General features: G+C 45.3%; 1 protein-coding gene across 3 annotated transcripts in view; it reads left to right on the forward strand.

The window, feature by feature from the left end:
• BBS7 (Bardet-Biedl syndrome 7) overlaps positions 1-23,849 on the forward strand; it is a 63,523-nt gene that overhangs the window by 14,367 nt on the left and 25,307 nt on the right. For all 3 annotated transcript variants that reach the window (XM_068280341.1, XM_068280332.1, XM_068280350.1), the window contains 11 exons: positions 458-530; positions 6,419-6,535; positions 9,500-9,630; positions 11,081-11,165; positions 12,211-12,313; positions 12,397-12,589; positions 19,048-19,122; positions 20,165-20,230; positions 20,320-20,459; positions 20,989-21,153; positions 22,820-22,929. In XM_068280341.1, coding sequence (XP_068136442.1) covers positions 458-530; positions 6,419-6,535; positions 9,500-9,630; positions 11,081-11,165; positions 12,211-12,313; positions 12,397-12,589; positions 19,048-19,122; positions 20,165-20,230; positions 20,320-20,459; positions 20,989-21,153; positions 22,820-22,929 — 1,258 coding nt within the window. The remainder of the gene's footprint in view (positions 1-457; positions 531-6,418; positions 6,536-9,499; positions 9,631-11,080; positions 11,166-12,210; positions 12,314-12,396; positions 12,590-19,047; positions 19,123-20,164; positions 20,231-20,319; positions 20,460-20,988; positions 21,154-22,819; positions 22,930-23,849) is intronic.

Here is a 23,849-nt window from a genome sequence, read left to right on the forward strand (position 1 = left end):
AATTGGCACTCGGCTACAATGTAGGTGTAGTTAGTGTTAAGTGGAGGTTTAGTATTAGGCATAGTAGGGGTGGGTGGGTTGTTAGTGTATAGGGAGGGGTAATGTGAGAGTTAGGTTTGTGAAATCTATGGTAGAATATCGGTAACATTAGTTATTCTACATTCGGTTTCTTCTGGCATCCTGATTAAAAGATGCTCCTTTTCCATGTACGCAGGCCACAATGTTTCCATGGGTTATTCAGGGGCAGCAAAATCTTTCTGACCTTAATTTAAAGCGTATCTCTGCTGGAAAAAAAATTCTTATCTTATTATTTAAGGAAGCTGTATGACATTGACATACCTGTGACTTCTGTAGTGTTTTCTCTGGAGTTAAACCCAGGATTTGCCATTGTATGATCACTGTGTGGGCTGAAGAATGTTCAAAAGCTATAATTGGCAGGATTTTTTTCACTTTCTAGGGCTCTGATCTAAAGTATGAAATTGAAGTTCCTGGTGCGCCTTCCGTCTTGGCTTTGAATGGTGGTGATGGAGGTAAGCATGCTCAGAATTTTCTTTTATTCCATGATGTAACTAATATAACCAGCAAACGAACACATTGTATCCAGCGCAGGAGATTTGGGCGCAGCCGGCGCCACCATAGACCGTAATAGGAATTACGGCTATAGCGGTGCACAGTGAGTAACTTCGGTACCGTCAGGAGACAGAGCTGAAGTTACTTTTAAAACACTGTAATTCCCCCACCATCCACATCGACATGGAGGGTGAATAGTAATTAACGCCGCTGGGACTTGTGCAGGAGCAGGGTAAGCCATATATCCTATATATATAGCAGCTTATACCCCCCCCCTATTTCCACACCTTACCAGGAGGATAACAGCCCTCCATCCAAGGGGTCCTTAGCAGACAATGTAATTCTGTGGCTGCGTGAAGTCAAAGACTGCACCGAGACCCTGCAAGAGCTGAAAAGAAATGTCAAACTTATCAAGCATAGGTTTGGCATAAGCTGGAGACCGGAGTTTGTGCGGACAAATGAAGAGCTGGTTGCCCTAAGGGGTGAAATCTGGGTCCAGAAGACCAGACTTGCTGGCCTGGAAAGAATAGGGGGCCCTCTCGCAGAGCAGCCGGTCCACAAAAGGCGTTTTTCACGCATGTTGCGACCTGGCATAGACTCTGACTCGGAGGATGAGGAGTGTACCATCGTGGAGGAGCAGAGCACCCCCAGGGGAATCCCTACCTGGGTCAAGGATGAGGACGACGATACCTCCCCAGCACCATCGCAGCCGATAACACCAGGGCAAGGTGAGGTGTTTGGGAGTGATGGAGGAAGAGGGAGTGAGGGTCTGATGGCCCTGAAGGATGATGGAGTGGCTGTGAGGGGAGTACCTGACTCTGCGGTGGGTGCCCGGGAAAGTGCAGGTGGTGCCTGTGCTGCTGTCCTTGCTGCTGGGGGTCTGGGTAGCATTCCTGCTGCCGGGGCCTCTGGTGAGGAAGTGGATGGCGGTGTGGGTACTGCTGGTGCTGAGGCCTTGCTGGCCGTGCCCCCCTCTATAGCACCTAAAGGTGGGGTTGATAGGGCTGTGATGGCCTCCCCGGGTGCCCGCACTGACCTCCCCCCGGATGGAGCTTTGGATCCTGCTATGGTGCCCTTGTCTGGGTCCCTGGTGGGGTCTGGGGCAAAGTCGGGGGGTAAAAAGTGCACCCAGAGGTCTGAGGAAAGCCTACCTGATGCTGTGGATGTCTCCCAAGATGGCGCCGGGTCTGCTGAGAACGCCAGGACCACGCTGAAGCCACTTCCGGTTTGCCGACAGGAAGTGATGTCATTGCCGCCGCCGCCGCGACCGGAAGTGACGTTATTAGCGGCCCCGAAACTGGAAGTTGCCGCTAATGCGGCCAGGGAGGCGAAAGGAATGCAAATGGAGGAGGTGGTGGCTACAGAAGGTGGGCAGGAAGCCCTAGGACCTGCTGCTGAGGCTGGAGAGCCAAAGAAAGCTGGAGAGGAAGGTCAAGAGGCCCAGGAACTGTGCCCAGACAGCGAGCAGGATCTGTTTGCTAAGGGTGGCCAACCGTCTGAAAGGGAAGACGAACATGGACCTAACCAAAGGGTGAAGATGGGTGAGACCAAACCTAATTTACCTAAACTTAAGAAAAAGGGAAAGAATAAATCTAGCAAAGTTACTAAGGTTGTGGTGGGAGGGTTTGTGAGAAAGGGTAAGACAAGCAAGGCGAAGAAAAACCTTCCTATCTCTCAAGTGGAAGAGACTGAACTTTCCTCAATGGAGGAGGATGGGAGGGAGGAAAATTTAAATATGGGCGGTGGCCAAGATGTGACATGTTTGTCTGGTACAAAGATTGTGGAAACATTGCCTGCAGAGAAGTGTGGTAATGAAGCTGGTGAGAAGGAGGATCTGTCTGGGGGCGGAGCAGAGAATGCAGATCTAATTCCCTCCAGTCTTCCTAGTAGAAAGGTCGCACAAGGTGGTGTGGGAGGGAAGGAAAGTGTGTCTTCTCCACAGGGTGGTGTGGGAGGGAAGGAAAGAGTGTCTTCTTGGAATGAGGAGGGGAGGGTTAAAGAATCTTTCTCCCTCCATCAGGCGGAGGATGGTGCGATAGTGATGGTTGAGAAACAGAAAGAGGAAGAGATTCCAAAGAGGTCTAGGAAGAGTGCTCTAGACCTTATGTTTGAAAGGAACTTTTACTCAGACTTTGAGTCTGATGATGAAAGTAAAAAGAAAAAAAAGAAAAAGAAACATCTGGAGCCTCCTCCAGTAGTGAAGGAGGATATAATTACTGAATTCAAGACAGCAAATCTCACCTATAGGTTGGAAAAAACTAGATTGATTATTATCGATGATCATACTAACGAAACTCTTATTCGTATGGTGGAGCCGGGGGGTAATTTTGATGGCCTTCATCTGGTGGGCATGGGTGACCCAAATTGTGGCCCTCAGATGGAATTCCGGGCTGATGGTAGAAAAATCGTGGTGGAAAACGAATTAATTAAAACGTTTTCCTTCGAAGGGAAGCAAACCTTTATGGAGACCATCTTTGGGCTGGGCCCAAATGCCCCCAGGTACAAGGCTCCCAGGTCCCCTGCTCCACCAGCGGATATTGTTGTTGAAGCCAGTGAGAGTCCTGCGGTGGAGGTTGCCAGTGGGGGTGCTACCGAGCCAGAAGTGCCTGAGCTGGTGAGCGTAGTAAGGGGGGGCTTTCCCGCCCTGGGTCCAGCTTCCAACCCAGGGGCCCTTGCTCAACTGGCAGGTTCAGCTCGGGGTGCACCTCAGGCGCAGCCCATGTCTTATTCTAGGGCAGCTCGGGCTGCTAACCCTGGGAGGAGAGTCCTAGCTCCTCTGGAGACAGAATCGGAGGCTTACACCCCAGGTCGGCGGAACGTGGTTCGTCTCAAGTGGGAACATAGCTCTACAATACCCACTAAAAGGGAGTTTGTAAAATATCTGCTCGACCTGGGGTTCAAGCCTTGTGATCTTTTTGCGATCCTGGCTCCAGGGGACCCTCCGCAGTACTACGATGTGAGCTTTCTCTCACAGCATGGGATGGAGAGTTTCCTGGAGGAGAGGCTGAAAGACTCGGTGAATAATTTGTGGCGCGGGTTCACAGTCCTCCCTCTTTCCAGACAGTCTGTCGAGAAGAGAGCTCACATCGTAGTGCAAAATGAGAGCATCCCAGTTCGTGATTTGATGGCCTGGGTCCAGCACTACGCAGATGTGATGTCCCCGCCGCACCGGGTTCTGGACGACCTGGGTATCTGGTGGGGGGAGTATGAGGTGGCGATCAAGCTCCATGCTAAGGAGGGGGTCGTCACCCATATTCCCCGGTCCGCCCTGATAGGACGTGATAAGATCATCGTCTACTACCCAGGTCAGCCCAGAACACCAGAACATGCAACCGGTGCGGCAAGAGGGGACATCTGGCTAGTAATTGCCCCAATCCCAGATGTGGTAGGTGCCAGGAGTTCGGGCATTCCTCAGGGAGTTGCAAAAAGATCAAATGTAATTTTTGTTTTGAATTTGGCCACCCCTACACGGAGTGCCCGACCTCCTGGAACGCCATGCCTGTGGACCTCAGGAAGGCCATGCTGGTTCGTATGGACGAGGAGAACCAGTCTGTCCCATTGTCAGCCCCCAGTGTTCCCGTCCAGTCTGTTCCAGCTCCTAATGTATCCAAGTCTGTTGTTAACCTGTCCTCTGTAGCCCCTTCCTCTGGTTCTCCTCAAGCCAGCATGGCCCCTGTGGGGCAGCCTGGGCCCAGGTCATCGGCTTTTCTCCGGGATGCTGCGCATGGTGGTGGTGACTCTCCCCCCGGGGAGCAGCAACCTAGGCCTGAAAGGAATAGGAGGGGTGGGGGTCTGAGACCTCTCCCCCCTGTTCTTGTAACAAACCCCCCTGCCCCTCAACCTGCGCCCAGGAGGAGCAAACCTCTTGTGTCCGTCCCCCCTGCCACTATTCCTCCCCCTCCTGCTCCTGTTTTGCCACCTCCCGCCCCTGGCCCTCCTGATTTCGTTTTACCCGCTCCCACTCCTGCTCCTGCCTTGTCCCCCCACCCCTGGCCCTCCTGCTCCTGTTTTGCCCCCTCCCACCCCTCCTGACCCTCCTTCCCCCCCCCCCCCCCCCTCCCTCTGGCAGTGGGACTGCCACTCCTGCTGTTAGCCCGGTTCCTGTGGCCTTTGCCTTTTCAGCCCCCAGCTCAACGGGGGCTGCTTTTTTCCCGTGGAAGCGGGAGCATCTGTCAGCAGAGGAATTGGAATACCTCGAGCAGCGCTTTAAAATAAAGAAGAAAAGGGGTAGTAGCGCTAAGTCCCTGTCCAGGGCCCCCCCTGAGGAAAAGAGGGAGGCCAAAAGATTGGCCATCACACAGAGGAGGCAAAAGGACAAAGTGGACCTTAGCCTGTCCAACAGGTTCGAAGTCCTGACTACCTCTCCCCTCGCTTCAGAGGAGGAGGAGATGGCGGTTGGGAGTTCTGATGCAGGTGGGGGGGCATTGTAGCTTCGTGTTTATGTTCTTTTCCTTTATTGCATATGTAGAATATGGTTTGTACTTATAGCACTGTTTGCTGCATTGTAATTTGGAACAGATTTGTTCCTTGGTTATTTTTGTCCCTTGTTGTGTTGCATACTTCTTAATTTTATTTATCACATCGTATGCTGTATGGTATTATCTCTGATTTATGAGCATACTTTTTACCTTATTTATTTCCTGTATGCCTTAAGTTTTTGATTAAAAAAAAAAATTTCCCTGCACTGTACATTCTGTATGTTCCTGTTTCTTCCAGACAGACATCCACTGTGAACCAAATCTTTCATTGTGATGATCCGGATGATTCGACTCACAAAAAAGATCAGGATCAAATGAACGATTCGTTCATGATCCGGACAACACTACAATCCCACCACGAGTCTCTGCAGTGCAGTGAATATTAATTAGCCATGTGGCTGGCAGCTGAGGAGGAGGGGAGACCTCCTCCTCCAACATTACTGAGCATGTGCAAGCAGTCTAACGCTGCTTAGCCCAGTATACCGTACAGCATGCAGCACTTTGTTTAAACATGCTGTGTTACTATGTAACGCAACATGGGCACTGTGAACAGCACAATTGATTTTACAGTGCTGTGAGTTAGGCTGCATTACTGGCTGCTGTAACGTGGGATTTTAACGTCCCACTTTGAAACCAGCCTACGTCTGAGTTGTGGTTTCATAAACTAAGGAGTCGGATGATTTTTGTACCAAATCCATAGCCCTGGTAAGTATTCGACTAAGCAGTCGAGGTGTCGGAGCCATTTTGGGTACCTGGAGTCAGTCAGTGGTTGTATAAACTGAGGAGTCAGAGTTTGCGTCAGAGGATTTTTTTGTACCGACTCCACAGCCCTAGTAGCTATGGGGACGTGCAGTTATGCAGAGCAGTGCAAAGTGAAAATCACTTACAAAAGCTTGGGTCGCTGGTCCTCTTCACTTCTATATCTGCCTGTTGCCGTGCTGCATCCTCGTATGGTTCCCAATGTGTCACAAGACCCGTGTTGGGCCTGATGATCATGTATTTTGTACCATTTGCCTTGTTTAACTTTGTTCTGTGTTGTATAACCTTGTAGCATTACGTCTGTCATCCTTGTATCATTGTATGTATTTATTGTCCAGCACTGCATAATATGTTGGTGCTTATAAATATAATAAATAATAATAATCGGGAGCCGTACAGAGCAGATGCAGCAAAGCTGCAGGAGGTAAAGAGGACCAGTCCCATAGCTTTTGTAAGTGGGTTTCCACTGCGCACTGCTGTGCATTTGTTTTATGGGGGGTGGTTGGTATTTTTATTTAGGCCCCTGTAGCTTGAAATGTCATGCATCAGGCAATCCCCGCCTTTGCCAGGTAATGAGACTTTATTGTGATATCTCTTCCGTTTGTAACTAGGTGAAAGCGGAGAGGAGCTCTTGTATGGAACATCGGATGGAAAGCTGGGCTTAATTCAGATTGCAAGAGATTCTCCTCTGCCTAAGTGGGAAATATTCAATGAGAAGAAGAGGGGAGGTTTGTAAAGCGCTATAAAATATATTTTTGTTCCAGTGAATGAACTGTCTGTCTGCTTCTCTATGCACAGTTCTGTGCTAAAGCCTTGGGCAATTATGAGAAAATGTTTTGAAGGGGGTTGCTTTAAATAATGTCATAAATGGTCTTAGAAAGTGCATAAACCGTATTCCGTGTGACTACTCCTTGCCTCTGACACAGCAGCAATTCTTTGAGGTCTAAGGTTCCCATACACTTGATTTTTTTTCCCCATCAAAATCCGGCAGATTCAATCATTCTTACCAAATCTGCTAGAAATGAATTCGGTGGGCTCAGGAGCGGTGGCAGATCGACGGCCTGTGGTTAAACAGATTTTTTTTTTTTTTAAATAGATTTCATGCTGTGTGTGTGTGGTAGTAATAGATCCCTGTCGGATCAGATTTGATCTGACAGGGATCTATCTGATGGTCAAATCTGATGGCTACCTATAAATATATGCCACCGTTATTTATGTGCTGTACAATCGGGGAGATATCTTTTTAGCTTTAACTACATTCTTCAGCATGACAGTCACGGTCAAATGTCCATACATAGCTAAAATCATGGAGAACTATCTGCAGTGAAAAAAAAAATATAGGATCTCAAGGCGATGGCATGGCTTTGCATCAAACTAGCCTGGAGTGATATGCAGGATAAGGCAGCCCAATTTTTTTTTTCTTCTTAGCGGACTGGTAGCAAGTTCTCCAGGGCATTTGGAATAACTTGCCACATTAGAAGTGTCAGAAACGGCATGAAAGAATAGCCAATGGCATTGCTGCTATGTTACAGGCAGAGTGTAATCATACCAAATATTAATAAAAATACTGGTACTGTGGCCAGTTCACTTTAGCTTTGTCTGTATAGAGCATATGTCATATAGTTATAGAGCATATAAGCAAAAGTTTAAAGTAGCCATATAATTCAACTGTTTAATTATTGATCTGGTCACCTAAACAAACTTGTTTGTTCCTAAATCTAAAAATTCCGCATACAGAGAATCTGTAACAAAAAAACAAACAAACAAACAAAAAGCTCTTAGGGGGATACTTACCTTCCTCCCCAGTAGAGGGGATCCAGTGCTGGGACAACAGCCCCCCCCCCCCCCCCCCCCCCCCCCCCAAGTTTTCTTGTTGGCATGCACACTAGCAGCTCTATGGTTGGGGTCTTTTTTTCTTTTTTTTTGTTACAGATTCTCTTTGAGAGGAAGCACTGAGTGGCAACCAACAAGCAAGCTCTGCTTCTGCTTCACACAAGGAATGGGGTGGAGTTTTCAGGCTGGTGTAAACTGTCAGTCAAAACACTGATTTTTGATAAAGATGATTAATGAGATGCTAATTTTTCTTACTGTCTGCAATTTTGTTGCAACTTGAACACAGATTGAATTGAGCCAGTCCAAATCACCAGCAACGGCATTTCATTTGACCTTGGGTGAAGTTGCTGAGCTCTAGCTATAAGGATCGCCCACTGCTTTCTAAATACTCTGCTGCCATCATGTTCTGCAATGTAACAACCACAAACCTGGCACCACTGTAGCTATTTCAGCAGCCTTTAAAGTGAACCCAGAGGTGAAAATAAACTGTTGAGAAAACCAATTGTACTTCGCCTCCTTCTCCTAAAAATGTACTTAATTTTCTTTAAGTATGCCAAGGTGTTATTTTATATTTAAACCAAGTAGAAGCCTCTGGAAGGTCCAGAGGCTTCCAGGGTCTTTGTAGAGCCCACTGTACACCCATTGCATGGTCCTGCTTCATCTTCCAGCTGTGTCCTGGCCATAGACGAGCACATCCAGACTGGGCTTGCATGAGTGAAGTATTGCCCATGCCCAGTAGAACAAAGCCACTCATGCATGTCTTTTTCCTCTGTGCACGAGTGCATCGTTCTGCAGGGCATGGACATTTCTCATGCATGCCTAGTCTGGATGCGCTCATCCACGGCTTGTAGCCTGAAGGAACCTATTCAACTGGGGCTAGTCAAATAAATATAGAGGGACCCTGCACTGGAACGGTGGGCTGCAAGAGGATCTGAGAAACCTTTGGACCTTCCAGAGACTTTGAACTACTGAAGTAAGAAGGTTTAGGTTTTTTTATTTTTTTTTTGGCTTCAGTTGTACTTTGACTACAGACTACAGGTGCCAGAAGCCTGGAGATTTTGACCAAGTAACTGTTAAGACATTGTTGAAACGTTGATGAAATTACTATTTAGAACTTTATAATTTATAAAAAGACATGTAATAGATGTAGTTTTCATATTTCCAGTTTTATTTCTGGCCGTTTTTGGCAATGAGACAGGTTCCTCCAAGATGCCTTAGGCTTGGTCCAGGCGTACAGTTCTACGATGGTAAACTACAACTGTGGTGCTTATCACTTAAACCATGCCTGTTCATGCAAATGAATGGTTATCCGTCAGTACTATTGCTTACCACCGTTCACCGTCATTTGCACCGTTTCTATCCTGATTTTTGCAATCAATTTTTTTGCAATTTTTGGCGTTATTATTATTATTGATGTATATAGTGCCAGCATCTTCCGTGGCACCTACAGGGTTGTTAACCACCACGCTTCTGTGGTCTCTTGCGGGGATGAAAAATGCTGCACGAAAGTAAGTGCCGCAGAAAGCCGACGTGCATTTTTGTGCGCTTTCAGAAGAGCATTTGGAACGAGATGGCGGGCTGCTACAGGCAGCTGGATCAGATGTCTGTCTGAACCAGCCCTTATAAAGATGTAGGCGATTGAGGCAGTGGTAAATGATGAAAAGTATGTTTTCAAAATGTTTTGCATTCATGTAATCACAGTGTACAGTAGTACTACACAATGTAAATGGTGCACGATATTTGTTCTTTGTTATCACCTATATCAATATAGTTGAAATAAAGATCAAACATCTGTATGTGAAAAAATGTAAAAAACAGTAATAATTGTGGGTTGTAATTACTTTTATATATACTAACAGGTATACTATGCATTGATAATTTTGACATTATCGGGGATGGAGTGAAAGACTTGCTGATTGGTCGGGATGATGGGACAGTGGAAGTGTATGGCTTGGACAGTGCGAGTGAGCCTGTTCTTCGCTTTGACCATGTAAGTCAGCATTTTGGTTTTAGTATATTTCTTAAATGTTTGTTTTTTATTTATTTTTTCCCTAAGCAAACTTGCATATAAATTTGGCTTTGTAATTACATGGGAGAAGTGCAAATGAAAAGAAGCTGCAGTATTACATGTGAACAGATGCTGAGGCTTGCAGGTTTTAATTCAACACAGCATGTCCTTACTTGGAGCCATGCTTCCTTGGCTCCATCAGAGAAATATGCATGCTTGAAATTCTGGCATGTGGAGTGACAATGTTATGAACTGCCTCTGTCTAGGCCACATCAGAGATCCTTGAAACCTATTTCATCATGACTGCAAATAGTCTTATATGTGCAGTGCGCAAGGGCTGCAATGAGCTTAAAGTGTAGCCGAGAAAAGCGGGAGTACACAAAATTAGATAGTTACTGAAGCATCAGGATTCTATTGAGGCTTCCTTCTGTATTCTAATGTCCCCGGTTGCTGAGCACATCTTCCAGGAAGATTAGCGACAAGGCATGGTCTCTAATCAGATCGGTGCCGTGCAGCTCCTCTTCCTTATTCATGGCCACACAATAGCCGACTGAGTCCACATGTGCAGTGAGCCGGAGCAGTGTGCTCTGTGCTTCTGTGCATAAGCAGGCGGGCTTGCACGGCTACAGCACCACCATGAATAAGGAAATGGAGCTGCACAGGCCCTATGTGGAGGGGGCCGCGCTCTGCAATGGGTGGCTTTAGGCAAGCGAGGGAAGCCTCAATAGGATCCTAAGGCTTCCATCTCTGCCGTGTAAGATCTTGTTTTGAACCCTAGCTTTGGCTCGGGTTCACTTTAAAACTGATATATTTCAAAATGGGCTAACCGAACCATCCCCCTCCAAAAATACAATCATTTCCTGACATGGAGGTACCTGCAACCCATCAAACAGCTACTCGGGTTACATTACTTTGAATAAAAGTAAGTTCTTGCTAAAGACCCTGAGGAAATCCATACAGGTTTTTTTTTATTATTATGATTTTTATTAAAGTACACATTGAACTGAGAGGGATATGGTGGCTGCCATATTTATTTCCTTTTAAAAAATACCAGTTTCCTGGCAGTCCTGCTGATATTTATGGCTGTAGTAGTGTATGAATCACACATCTGAAACAAGCATGTGACTAATTCAGTCAGACTTTAGTAAGAAACTCCTGATTAGCATGCATGTTCAGGGGCTATGACTAAGAGTATTATAGACAGAGACTTAACAGGACAGCAAGGCAATCTGTCTTGTTTAGCCGTATGTTAGTTGCCATATCCCTCTTATTTGCGGTGTGCTTTAAATTAATGAATACATAACCTTAGTGTTTCCAATTCTAGGAAAGATTGGCAGAAGTTCTCATAGTTTAGCACAAGTGGCATAAGTGAAGTATACAAAGAATAAGGTGAGCGTTGTATATCATTGTATTTCCATACCTTTTCTCCTAGGCCTTGACAGAAAGTGTAACCTCTATCCAAGGTGGCTGTGTTGGGAAGGAAGGCTATGATGAAATTGTGCTGTCCACCTACTCTGGTTAGTGAAACCTATATGTACAAATATGTGTTTTGCTTGAAAGGGATTCACTGTTTAGCTACTTGTCTGATGGCAGCTGTGACTATCCGATTCACAATTCCAAGAAATTACCTCACACACAGGGATGATGAGACAAGTGCTTCACTTCTTTGGAGTTATTATGCAGCTTATGAGTGAAGTTTATAGTACAGACCCTACTTATATACCGGTTCTGTTCTGGAAGATTGTTTATAAGTTAAGTCCTGTGTTAAACATGGTAAAACATGGATAAATTATTTACTTTAGGACAACTCTGGATATAGTATAAAACTATAGGTTTTTTTTGTTGTTGTTTTCAATGTGCTACACACAGCATATCTAGCTGCAAAAGTTTAAAAAGTTGATGATTTTTTATTCCTGTGATACAATGAGGGCAGCCATGTTCTGTTTGTCACATTGTCACAGGCTGAGGGCTGGAGATGCTATCAGCTTGCCTCTGTGCAAATTCAGTCCCCTCTCCTCCTCCCTCCTCCCCTCTGCCTCTGAAATCTCTGGCTAGTAACACCCCCCCCCTCCTCCTGCCCAGACTAAGCTCCTGTAAGCCCTTGCTACTGTCTGAAAATGCCAAGGCACTGTGAAAAGCTGTGGGCGAGGCTTGTTTAGTTTATAGGGAATTAGAGTGTTAAAACAAAAACAAAAAAGTATTTGGCTTGAGGAATGCCCTATAAACCTTATGAAAGGAACACAATTATGCAATGAGTAAAATGTTATCTCGGATCCACTTTAAAGTGTTTTATATTAAAACAATTTATACAGTACTGTAATAGTTAACAAAAACATGTAAAAAACCAGTATTGTATAATTTGTTCATAAAGACAACTTTATTTGTATCTCTGAAACATTGTAACTCGAGTTGTTTGTAAGTAGGGAACTGTCTATATTTAGATGGTGGTTGAAAAGCAACCAGGGCTACACACCCTTTATGGTGATTATTATGGTATTTTTCTTTTACCAGGGCTCTTCTATTTATTACACAACTAATGTATTTACTCTCTGTCTTTGTCAGGCTGGGTGACTGGGCTCACCACAGAGCCCATTCACAGGGAAGCTGGACCTGGTGAGGAGCTGAAGATGAGCCAAGAAATGCAGTCTAAGATCGCCTCCCTGAGGTCAGTGCTGATAAATGTTTGCAGCTTATTGCATGCAGATATGGCTTGGCATTCAGTAGTCCCATCCTTCAATATTTACCCAGGGCAGAGCTGGAACAGCTGCAGTTCAAGGTTGTACAAGAGCGGGAGAGGTATCAGCACTCCTCACAGTCTACCACAGCAGTCTCCGCAGTGCCAGTCTTCAGCATAAATGACAAGTTTACACTTAATAAGGATGATGCCAGTTACAGCCTTATTTTGGAGGTTCAGATGGCTATTGACAATGTACTGATACAGGTATGTGGTTGCCAATCTCTAGGGCATCTGAACCATGGAATAATCATTACAGCAAACAAACCAACAGGATTTTAAGAAGTCTGCTGTAAAAATATGTACCGTATATACTCGCAAGCAAGCCGAATGTTTGACCCCCCAAAAGTGGGCCAAAAGTTGGGGGGGTCGGCTTGCTTGCGAGTCATGGGTGGATGGGTGGGTGGGTAGGTGCTGTCCCTCCCCGCTCCCCCCGCGGCCGCCGCTGCTATTACCTTAGGCGGCGCCGCTTCCTCTATCCCCGTCCTCCTCCGGTAACTACTAATTCACAGCAGCGCGCCCCTCGCTGCTGTGATGACGGAGGAAACCATAGAGAGCGGCCGTTACTGTGGGAACCGCTCTCTATGGTTTCCTGCGTCATCACAGCAGCGAGGGGCGCGCTGCTGTGAATTAGTTACCGGAGGAGGACGGGGATAGAGGAAGCGGCGCCGCCTAAGGTAATAGCAGCGGCGGCCGCGGGGGGAGCGGGGAGGGACAGCACCTACCCACCCACCCATACTGGGGCACTATGCTAGCTATATGGGGCACTATGCTAGCTATATGGGGCACTATGCTAGCTATATGGGGCACTATGCTAGCTATATGGGGCACTATGCTAGCTATATGGGGCACTATGCTAGCTATATGGGGCACTATGCTAGCTATATGGGGCACTATACAAGCTATACTGGGGCACTATACTGACTATACTGGGGCACTATACTGACTATACTGGGGCACTATACTAGCTATAATGGGGCACTATACTAGCTATAATGGGGCACTATACTAGCTATAATGGGGCACTATACTAGCTATAATGGGGCACTATACTGGCTATACTGAGCACTATACTGGCTATACTGAGCACTATACTAGCTAAACTGGGGCACTTCACTAGCTATACTGAGCACTATACTGGCTATACTGAGCACTATACTAGCTAAACTGGGGCACTTCACTAGCTATACTGAGCACTATACTAGCTATACTGAGCACTATACTAGCTATACTGAGCACTATACTGAGCACTATACTGAGCACTATACTAGCTATACTGAGCACTATACTAGCTATACTGGGGCATTTTACTAGCTATACTGAGCACTACCTACCTATACTGGGCACTATACAGGGGCGGACTGGCCTGGGGGGATGGGGGGCATTTTCCCCCCGGGCTGCCTCCTGCTCTTGTATCTTGGGCCGCCAGCTGCAGAGGAGAGAGGCCGACTTCCTTCCTCCCTCCCTCTCTCTCTTATAAGGCCCCGTTGTCCCCGTCAGCAAAGTAAAGCACCTGGCTGGTTGGGAGCAGCCCTACACAATCAGGGACAATCAGCGGAGAAGCCAGCATTCACGTGCAGGCAGTGCAGCAGGGCTCCATTCTACTTCCTGCATTTGGTCCACGCCCCCTGTCTTCCCGGGTGCACTACACACTACACAGCGGCAATTTCAAATGGTCAGGTCAGCCTGCAGTGCACCAGCATGTGGACTGTCACCCAGCCTCGGAGTGATTCTGTGACAAGATGAGCAGAGAGCTGGAACTGCCCTGCAGCTGCCAGCTGGGAGCTCCTCCGGGACACGTAGAAGGTAGAGACAGAACTGCGCAGTGCTTCCTCTGTGTGCTGGGGACAATTTAGATAAGCTTGATTGCCAGCGACTTTATGATCTCTTATCTCTTTGTTTTCCCAGTGTGTCTGTGTGTCTCTTCCAGGTCCCCCTCCTCCCCTGCTATGTCACATAGCAGTCCTGGTGAGGTCTCTCTGCCGTTTCCTCCCATGCTCTTTATGTCTTGTTGTGTCTCTTTTCCCTCCCCATCTTTCTCATGTTCTCTATTTCTCTTCCTCACCTCTCTCCATCTTGTCTCATTTTTCTCTCTCTCTCTCTTTCTCTCACTCACATCTTCTGCATCACATTACTGAGTACATAGCTGTGTCACTTGACTGTCCTCAGAGGAGCTCACAATCTAATACCTTCCATAGTCCTAGTCTAATGCACCTACCATATTATTATTATTTATAAATATAGCACTGACATCTTTTGCAGCACATTACAGAGTACATAGTCATGTCACTGACTGTCCTCAGAGGAGCTCACTATCTAATCCTACCATAGTAATTGTGTAATGTCCTACCATATTATTATGTATTTATATAGCACCGACATCTTCTGCAGCACTTTACAGAGTACATAGCCATGTCACTGACTGTCGTCAGAGGAGCTTACTATCTAATCCTACCATAGTCATACTCTAATGTCCTACCCAGAGCCGGGACAAGGTCCTCCAGCACCCAAGGCTGAGAGACCAAAGTGCGCCCCTCCATCCCTGCCACCCCAGCTGCCACACACTGATTGCTACTAGACTAAGAGGCGCCACAGGGCCCACAACCTCCCCAACACCTTAATCTCTAGTTATCTGGCTTGCAGTCACTGCCATGTATCCCCTTTTCTTATTTCTTTCTGCTTCAAACACAATTAGGAATGACAGCTGAACAGTGGCGTAGCTAAGGAGCTGCAGGCCCCGATGCAAGTTTTACATTGGGGCCCCCCAAGCACTCTATACATAACAATTGATTCCGCGCACCAAAACCTGCCAGTGGCAGAGGTGCAAGAAGGGGATGGGGAGAAGGTGGTTTATGATTACCATTATTCAAAGTATCTATAGAAGTAATTATTATGGTCACAGGACCAAAAGAGAGCTAATACTGTAATTGAGGAAGAGCCCTTCGGGGCCCCTTTGGCCCAAGGGCCCCGATGCGGTCGCTACCTCTGCACCCCCTATTGCTACGCCCCTGCAGCTGAATGAATTGTGCGCCCCCTCCTACACTGCGCCCTGAGGCTGGAGCCTCTCCAGCCTATGCCTCGGCCCAGCCCTGGTCCTACCATATTTTTATTTTGTATTTATATTGCACTGACCTCTTCTGCAGCACTGAACAGAGTACATAGTCGTGTCACTGGACTGTCCTCAGAATAGCTGACACTCTAATACGTTCCATAGTGATAGTCTAATGCACCTACCATATTATTATTATGTATTTATATAGCACTGACATCTTCTGCAGCACATTACAGAGTACATAGTCATGTCACTGACTGTCCTCAGAATAGCTGACACTCTAATACGTTCCATAGTGATAGTCTAATGCACCTACCATATTATTATTATGTATTTATATAGCACTGACATCCCCTGCAGCACATTACAGAGTACATAGTCATGTCACTGACTGTCCTCAGAGGAGCTCACAATCCAATCCTACCATAGTCATAGTCTAATGTCCTACCATATTATTATTATTATGTATTTATATAGCACTGACATCTTCTGCAGCACTTTACTGAGTACAGAGTCATGTCAGTGATTGATTGTTCTCAGAATAGCTTACAATCTAATCCTACCATAGTCTGATGGTTTACCATACTATTATTATCGTTGTTATTTATTTTTATAGCACTGACAACTTTTGTAACACTTTACAGAGTACATAGTCGGGTCACTGAGTGTCCTCATAGGAGCTCTCAATCTAATCCCTACTATAGTCATAGTCTAATGCCCTACCATATTATTATTACGTATTTTTATAGCACTGACATCTTCTGCAGCACTTTACAGAGTACACAGTCATGTCACTGACTGCCCTCAGAGGAGCTCACAATCGAATCCTACCATAGTCCTAGTCTAATGTCCTACCATATTATTATTTTGTATTTATATAGCACTGACATCTTTTGCAGCACGTTAGAGTTCATAGTCATGTCACTGACTGTTCTCAGAGGTGCTCACAATCTAATCAGGCCTGGATTTACCTCACATGAGTCTATAGATACAGATGTCCTGGCACCCTAGGCTTCCTCCTTCACGAACCTGCAAACTCCCACCAAACTGCTCTGCAAGTGTGCTTGCTAGCCCAGCTGTCACCTCTCCCTTACTTCCCTTACCTGTCATAGGTAGCTACACATGCCCCTTAGCATTTAGGTAGCCAATGGTACCCTCAGTATTAAGTAGTTAGTGGTGCCCTTACTCTGCTCAGGACTCTACATAGGGAGAAAGGGAGGGAGGCACTAGGGGAGGGAAGCGAGACGCCTTTCCATCATCAGGCGCCTGCAGGCATGTGCCTACAGTGCCTTATGGTAAATCCGGCCCTGAGTCATCCTTCCATAGTCATTGCCTGTTTTCACTATAGGTTTGTTTTGGGGGAAACCAACTAACTTACTAATATATTTTTGAGATGTCACAGTAATGAAGTGTCTAGCTGAGACTTGTGGGAAGAGATTTTGTCCTGGCCAAGATTCAAAGCTAGGACGCCCTATAATAATAGTATTATCCACTATGCCTCTGCCTGGCTCACATCTTTCCTATCAATTTTGCCTGGCTCATATCAATCCTCTCAATTTCATGGCACCAGTTCTAACCCTCTACTACCCTTACTCCATTCTAATTCTCTTCATCTTGTCTCACTTACACTAACTACACACTTCGCTGATCTCCAGAATGGGTTATGAATGCTAAACTATTGTACTATGTCAACCCTTCAATATCACTCCACATCTATCCTAACAGCATGGGCGGCGCTACACTGGAACACGCTAGGATACTGCCCCTCCCCCCTGGGAATCACTGCCCCCCTGAGTGCCCTCCCATTGCTCAGTAACATACAGTTAACAGTTTTCCAGGATCCAACAGGGTACCGTGAACAGGATAGGGTCTGTAAAAAAAACTCTCCATGTCAGCCTGAGTCTATGTAGGTGTTAAGTAAACCAAAGGTCTTATCTATTTGCCATAAATACCTTACAACCCTTGCAAGATCCCTTGAAATTAATGTATCTGAATTATGCTTATATTTGCAAAATAAATCTCTCTACCTCCTTCTGACTGTATGTTCTAACATTATAAGTCAACGGGAATAGAGTCTGAGGAAGACTTACAAGCTGAAAGCTTAATGTTTTTCTATTAAATGAGCCACTAAATAAGACCTTAGTCTCCAGCAATGCTTAACTACTAAGGCATTTCATGCACCATGTTTCTCTCCCTCCTGCCTCTTCCCCTTCCCCTTGCTTGCAGAGTCGTGAGACACAGACTGGGGGCTGGAATGATTTGTCCATGATCTGTCCACACAGGAGCAGCATGCTAGCAAGTAAAGATTAAAGCATGCCAGCAAACTAGCCAAGTAGCCAATTTTATCGCCTGAGCTAGGCAAAAAATATCTAAAGTTCGTCTTTTGATTATTGCTATCAGCGTTTTTTGTTTTTTTTTACCCAGAGCTTAGGTCACTAGGTGGGTAATCTTTGTAATTGCATGTAATGCTCTTTTACACTATGTACATTTGCTCACAAAGCTGTATGGGTTTGGGCTGGCGATGCTGTGAAAGGGCCTCTAGGTTGTGTTTTCCCCCCAGGCCAAATGGTCCCAGTCCTCCCCTGGCACTATACTAGCTATACTGGGCACTATACTAGCTATACTGAGGCACTACCTACCCATACTGGGCACTATACTGGGACATACTGGGGGGATCACGCGGCCAGCGTTTTCTTACCCCCGGCTTATATGAGGGTCAATTATTTTTTCCTGTTTTTTGGGGTAAAAGTGGGGGGGTCGGCTTACATGCGGGTCGGCTTGCTTGCGAGTATATACGGTATTCAAAAAATGTTTTCTTTGTATATGTATTCATAAGCTATTACAGGTTAATTTTACAAGGATTCCTTCAATTTAAAAGAAGTTTAACACTGTATTTCTTTACTGCAGGGTTTCTCATCTCCGTCCTCAAGTACCCAGAACAGTGAATGTTTTCCAGAAAACCACAAACATCCACATATGAGGTAATTAATGTCTCAGCAGAGATCATTAAATACCTCTGTGGATTTCCACAAAACTTGCACTGTTGAAAGGGGGGGTACCTGAGGACTGAGTTGAGAAACCCTGCTATACTGCATGGAGTGCTTTCACTTCCTCTAAGGTCCTCATAAGTGACAGCAGAGTCCATCTCTGCTATAACTTTCTGAACTTAGTTATATTGGATCTGAACTGAAGTATTATAAATACCACAACCCCCTCAATACTGGTATAATGCTGGCAGTATCCTCTGTTATTTTTTGCAAAGTCACTTTGGATTTAGCCCTTCACCATACTCCTTTTTATGCAGACCTATTTTGGCACAACTATGCAGACTTACAAACCCTTGAGTATAACAGTGTTCATTCAGCTCCTAACAAAAAAACAAAACAAAAAAAAGGATTTGGTTTCTGTCTACTTTTCAGGAGAACCTTGAATTCTATGTTCTACTTGTTGCCCCAGTTGCATACTGTAGATTTTAGAATTTATAAAAGGACTTGAGACAAGTTATAAGTAGGACTAGAACTATATGTACCCATGTTTATCTCATCGTATCACGTATCAGTTCAAGTACACTATGAGTTGTGCACTTACATTTGTCACATACTGATATTTACAGAGTGACGTTCCTGTGGATCTACTGGATGTGGATAAGAATTCAGCTGTTGTGAGTTTCAGTGGATGCGACAGTGAGGTGAGCATGTCCTTGAATTAGATGTTCAAGGTATGATGTTGGTATTTGATGCATGGCTGTCAATAATGATATTCCCTGAAGCATGAAACTTTTTATGACTTCTCTTTCCCGACTTTAAGGGCCCGTTTCCAATTGTACCGCACGCGTCTGCGAAACGCGCGACGGCACTTGCGGGTTTCGCAGACAAAAACCCATCAGCCGTGCCATGCACGGCTATGTGATTCGCAGCCTCCCACACAACTTCGGATGGAAATGCCGGCCAAATAGCTAGCGCAATCGATTCGGCCAGCGGCGCTATTACTCCCTATGGCCTGCAATTTGCCTGCGGGGAAACTCTGCGGAATCGGCCCGGTTTCCGCTCTAGTGGAAATGGGCCCTTATTGATCTTAGTCCTAAAATATGATGTATCTGCTGAGATGAAATTTCTAGTATTCTGAATATCCACTTTAACACAGCTCTTAATATCAATGTTTATGTGCTTAGAATAGGGGGTTTAGAACTCGTAACTGTAAACTTCTGAAAATCCCTAATAAGGCTGTCTGTTGTGCCTGAGCTTAATTGTTCTGGACAAAATCCCTCATTTATTCGCTTCTGCTCCCTCTGTGGCTTATATTGCTAGTGTAAAGCGTTGTACAAATGCTAGTCAGTGCTTAGCTGAGGCTTTTGTTTGGGGCCATCTCCTCATACGATCTGTGTACAACTCCGTGATATTCTTTATTGATCCACTATGGTAGATTGCTAAATGTCAGCTTCCTCACTTGAATTCCTCTGATATTAGACAGTTTGTCATTAATGCGCTCAGGCATGGGATAACGCAATCTGTCCTCAAAATACAGTACAGAGCATTATAACATGAAGCAGTGAAGCAAGGTTATTAAATGAAAAAAAAAATCACGGATAGTTCTCTGTTGGTTTGAGTGAGAGTTCAGATTACCGGTACTACAGATGCCAAATTATAACAGAAATACTTTAAACAATATAGCACCAAAAAATAACAACCATTTAAATTAGAGTAGTTATATCATGTATTTTTACTCTACAGCCAAATGGAAACTTCCTGCTTGCCACTTATCGCTGTCAGGCGAACACCACCAGGCTAGAGCTGAAGGTAATGTGTAACAGCTTTGTTTTCATTGCGTTACTCATGCATACAAAGCTCCATTGCATAACTACCTGTGTGGATTTCTTACATTGCAGATTCGTTCAATAGAAGGACAGTATGGGACATTGCAAGCCTATGTAACACCCAGAATTCAACCCAAAACCTGCCAAGTGCGACGCTACCAAATTAAGCCTCTGTCTCTTCATCAGAGAAGTCACGTGTTTGATCAGAACAGGTACAAGTCAGAAAACGTACAGTATGAATTAAAGCTCGCCATACACTATACAATTTTGTTGACATTGTGATCAATCAAACAACCACATTGTGGTTCAGTCTTTTGATCATAATATTGATCATAATAACCATCATAAATACTTAAATCCACTTCAGTTTATGATCACTTAGATGTTTTTGTCTGATCAAACGTCTAATTGGGCAACAAAAATTGTACAGTATATGGCTTCCTTAAAGGGTCATGTTGAAAATGGGCACCACGGTAATTTGGGTGCCAGGGGGAAGCAGCTAGTAGAATAATTGTTAAAACTAACGATATTCCACTATTGGGCACTGGTTAATACCAATTGTAGAATATCAGTAAAAATTACCGATACTCTACTATCACTTTACCCAACCCTCTTCTCACACTAACTCCCCCCATCTACCCCTAACACTAACCTACCCCCTGCCCCCCTTTTTTTGCATTATTATTTTCTGATTGTGACCAGAATCATAACAAGAGGCAATTAGACCTGTGTGTTTTGCAGGCCGATGAATACATTGAGCTTGACCGGACAGTTTAGTTTTGCTGAAATCCATTCCTGGATGGTGTTCTGCCTTCCAGAAGTCCCAGAAAAATCTCCAGTCGGAGAAGACATTACTTTCTATTTTCAGAATACTTTTCTGGACACGCAGCTGGAGTGCTCATACAGGTAACAGACCTTCAGTATTAGTGTGAGACCTACAGGTTTGTGATGCAACAGCTTCCTGGCGGATGGGAGGAGGAGAACAGTTATCATGAAAGTCGGTTGGGTGTTGCTTAAAGAGTCTCTGAAGCCTCTTAAAAATCCTTTTTTTATTATACAATCCTGTTAAATACATTAGTCCTACCTAAACCGCCGCATCCCCGCGGCTGTAAACTATCTAAATCCCCCCCCTAACTCGCCCTCCCTCTCCCCTGCAAAATCCACGACTTTCTTGGTCGTGGATTTTGCTGCCCTAAGACGCGTGTGAGGAAGGGCTGCGGCTCATAGCCCGGCCTCGCACGGAAGAGCTGCCCGGATCGCCTTCCCTGGGAGTTAGGGTGGATTTAGATTAGTTTACAGCCACGGGAATGCGGCGGTTTAGGTAGGACTAATGTATTAACCCTCTGGGCGATACAATTACATCGCCCAGGAGGGGGCGCAGCACTTTTTTTTTTTTTTTTTATCGTGTAGCTAGCCTAGCGCTAGCTACATGATAGCCGCTGTGCAGCGGCATCCCCCCACCCCCTCCGATCGCCTCAGGCGATCAGCGCAAGCAGGAGATTCTGTTCAGAACGGGATCTCCTGCTTGGCTTCCCCCGTCGCCATGGCGACGCTCGCGATGACGTCATCGACGTCGTGACGTCAGAGGGAGTCCCGATCCACCCCTCAGTGCTGCCTGGCACTGATTGGCCAGGCTGCGCAAGGGGTCTGGGGGGGAGGGGGCGGCTGCGCGGCACGGCAGGTAGCGTCGGATCGGCGGCGAGCGGAAGTTACACGCAGCTAGCAAAGTGCTAGCTGCGTGTGACAAAAAAAAATTATGCAAATCGGCCCACCAGGGCCTGAGAAATCCTCCTGCGCGACATACCCCGAGCTCAGCTCGGGATTATCGCCCAGGAGGTCAAGCAGGATTGTTTAATAAAAAAAGGATTTTTAAGAGGCTTCAGAGTCTGGCATGGCATGCTAGATTTTTAGGAAACGTCATGGGGCTCATGTACACACACTAGATTCACAGACAAGACCTTCCATAAAGGTCTAGCGTTAGGGCTCATTTCCACTGTAGCTGGCATGCCTCTCCGGGATGCACAACGGTACTTGCTGTGGTGCAACAACGCATCCAAATCTGATTCACATACGTCTTCTTTATATATTCTTAATTTTTTTTTTATTTTTTTGGGTGCATGCCATCCGTTTTTTTTTTTTATCATCCCTAGTGAAAACTTGCCCAACGCGTGTTCACATTACATGCGTTGCCGTCCGTATTTCAGCAACACGTGTAGGAGGCAGACACTCATGAACATCTGATGTTCACACTGCATGCGTTGCATACCAGTGCGGTGCATGAACACATGCTGCACACCTTTTTTGGCAAAATGTAGTAAGGGGAACAGCCAACCAATGCATGCAAACGCAGATGGCGTGCAATCCTACAACTTGCATTCCGATCACGCGGCCATCTGCGTGTGATGTGAACAAGGCCTTACATAAAATTTGCATAACTATTGTAAAATATTCTACCTTAAAATGATATGGAATTCAGAATACAGGTACACCGCTTTAGAATACCCACCGTGAAGGATTTTGCTCCGTTTTTGTTGGCTGGTTTTAATCTCCTATCTTTGTATTCGCATTACAGGAAAGGTGAAGGCATCTTTAAATCAGACAACATCTCCACAATTTCAATACTGAAAGATGTCTTGTCAAAGGAAGCCACTAAAAGAAAAATTAATCTTAATATATCATATGGTATGATGTTTTCTTCCCTATCAGGGTGTTGTGGCCGAAGTTATGCCTGCTGTCTTACAGTGTAAAGGCTTTTTATGTTAGTTTTGGATACCAAGGGGAAGGTTTTGAGGTTGTATCACTCTGATGTTCTTAGCACATTCTGGGGCAACATGAGGAGAAAATATTACTGCAATACTGGGAGTATGAAAAATATGCATTGTAAAATAAATCACAAAATTATTTCTTTGAGCTAGCATTACAATAATAACTCAGAGTGTGCATTTAGGGCTGGTTCCCACTTGCAAGGAAAATGTACTGTTTTGCACAAAGCAGCCAAACTGAGTGAATGGATCCAATGCAGACTATGGGTCTGCTTCCACACAAAATTAAAAATGGATCGGCACACAGTTTGCAAAGTCATGACCTGCTGCATTTTTCCAGACCAGCTGATGCGTTTCCTATAGAGACGTGTGGTGGAAATGCATCTGCCACAAACGCGATGAAAAAAAGGAGTACAATGAACTGCTCCATGCCAAACACTGTCGCAAGTGGGAACTGAGCCCTGTAACATCCCCTTAATGTGCAGTCCCTGCTATCTCTCATATTGTGTTTACTCACAATCACTGTATCTATCATTTTTTGTTTAACGTACAGCAACCATTCAGTGTGAAAAATATGCAGAAAAGTCAAGAGAGAGCCAAATATTTTTTCACTTCATAGCTTTTCATGTACAGTACACGTGTTTCAGTTTATATTTATCATTGGTAACTTCTATTACTAAAAGTTTACATTAGGGATATATGTACCCTTCAATTTCTACTACACAACTACCATATGATAAGCAAATGGTGGAGTCGGTACATAACAATCAGTGTCTGCCTCCTTGTGTCTGATATCAGAAACAGATTGACTTATGCTGGGAATACACCATACAATTTTCT

This window comes from Hyperolius riggenbachi, chromosome 1 (assembly GCF_040937935.1).
Source record: "Hyperolius riggenbachi isolate aHypRig1 chromosome 1, aHypRig1.pri, whole genome shotgun sequence".
NCBI classification, from domain to species: Eukaryota; Metazoa; Chordata; class Amphibia; order Anura; family Hyperoliidae; genus Hyperolius; species Hyperolius riggenbachi.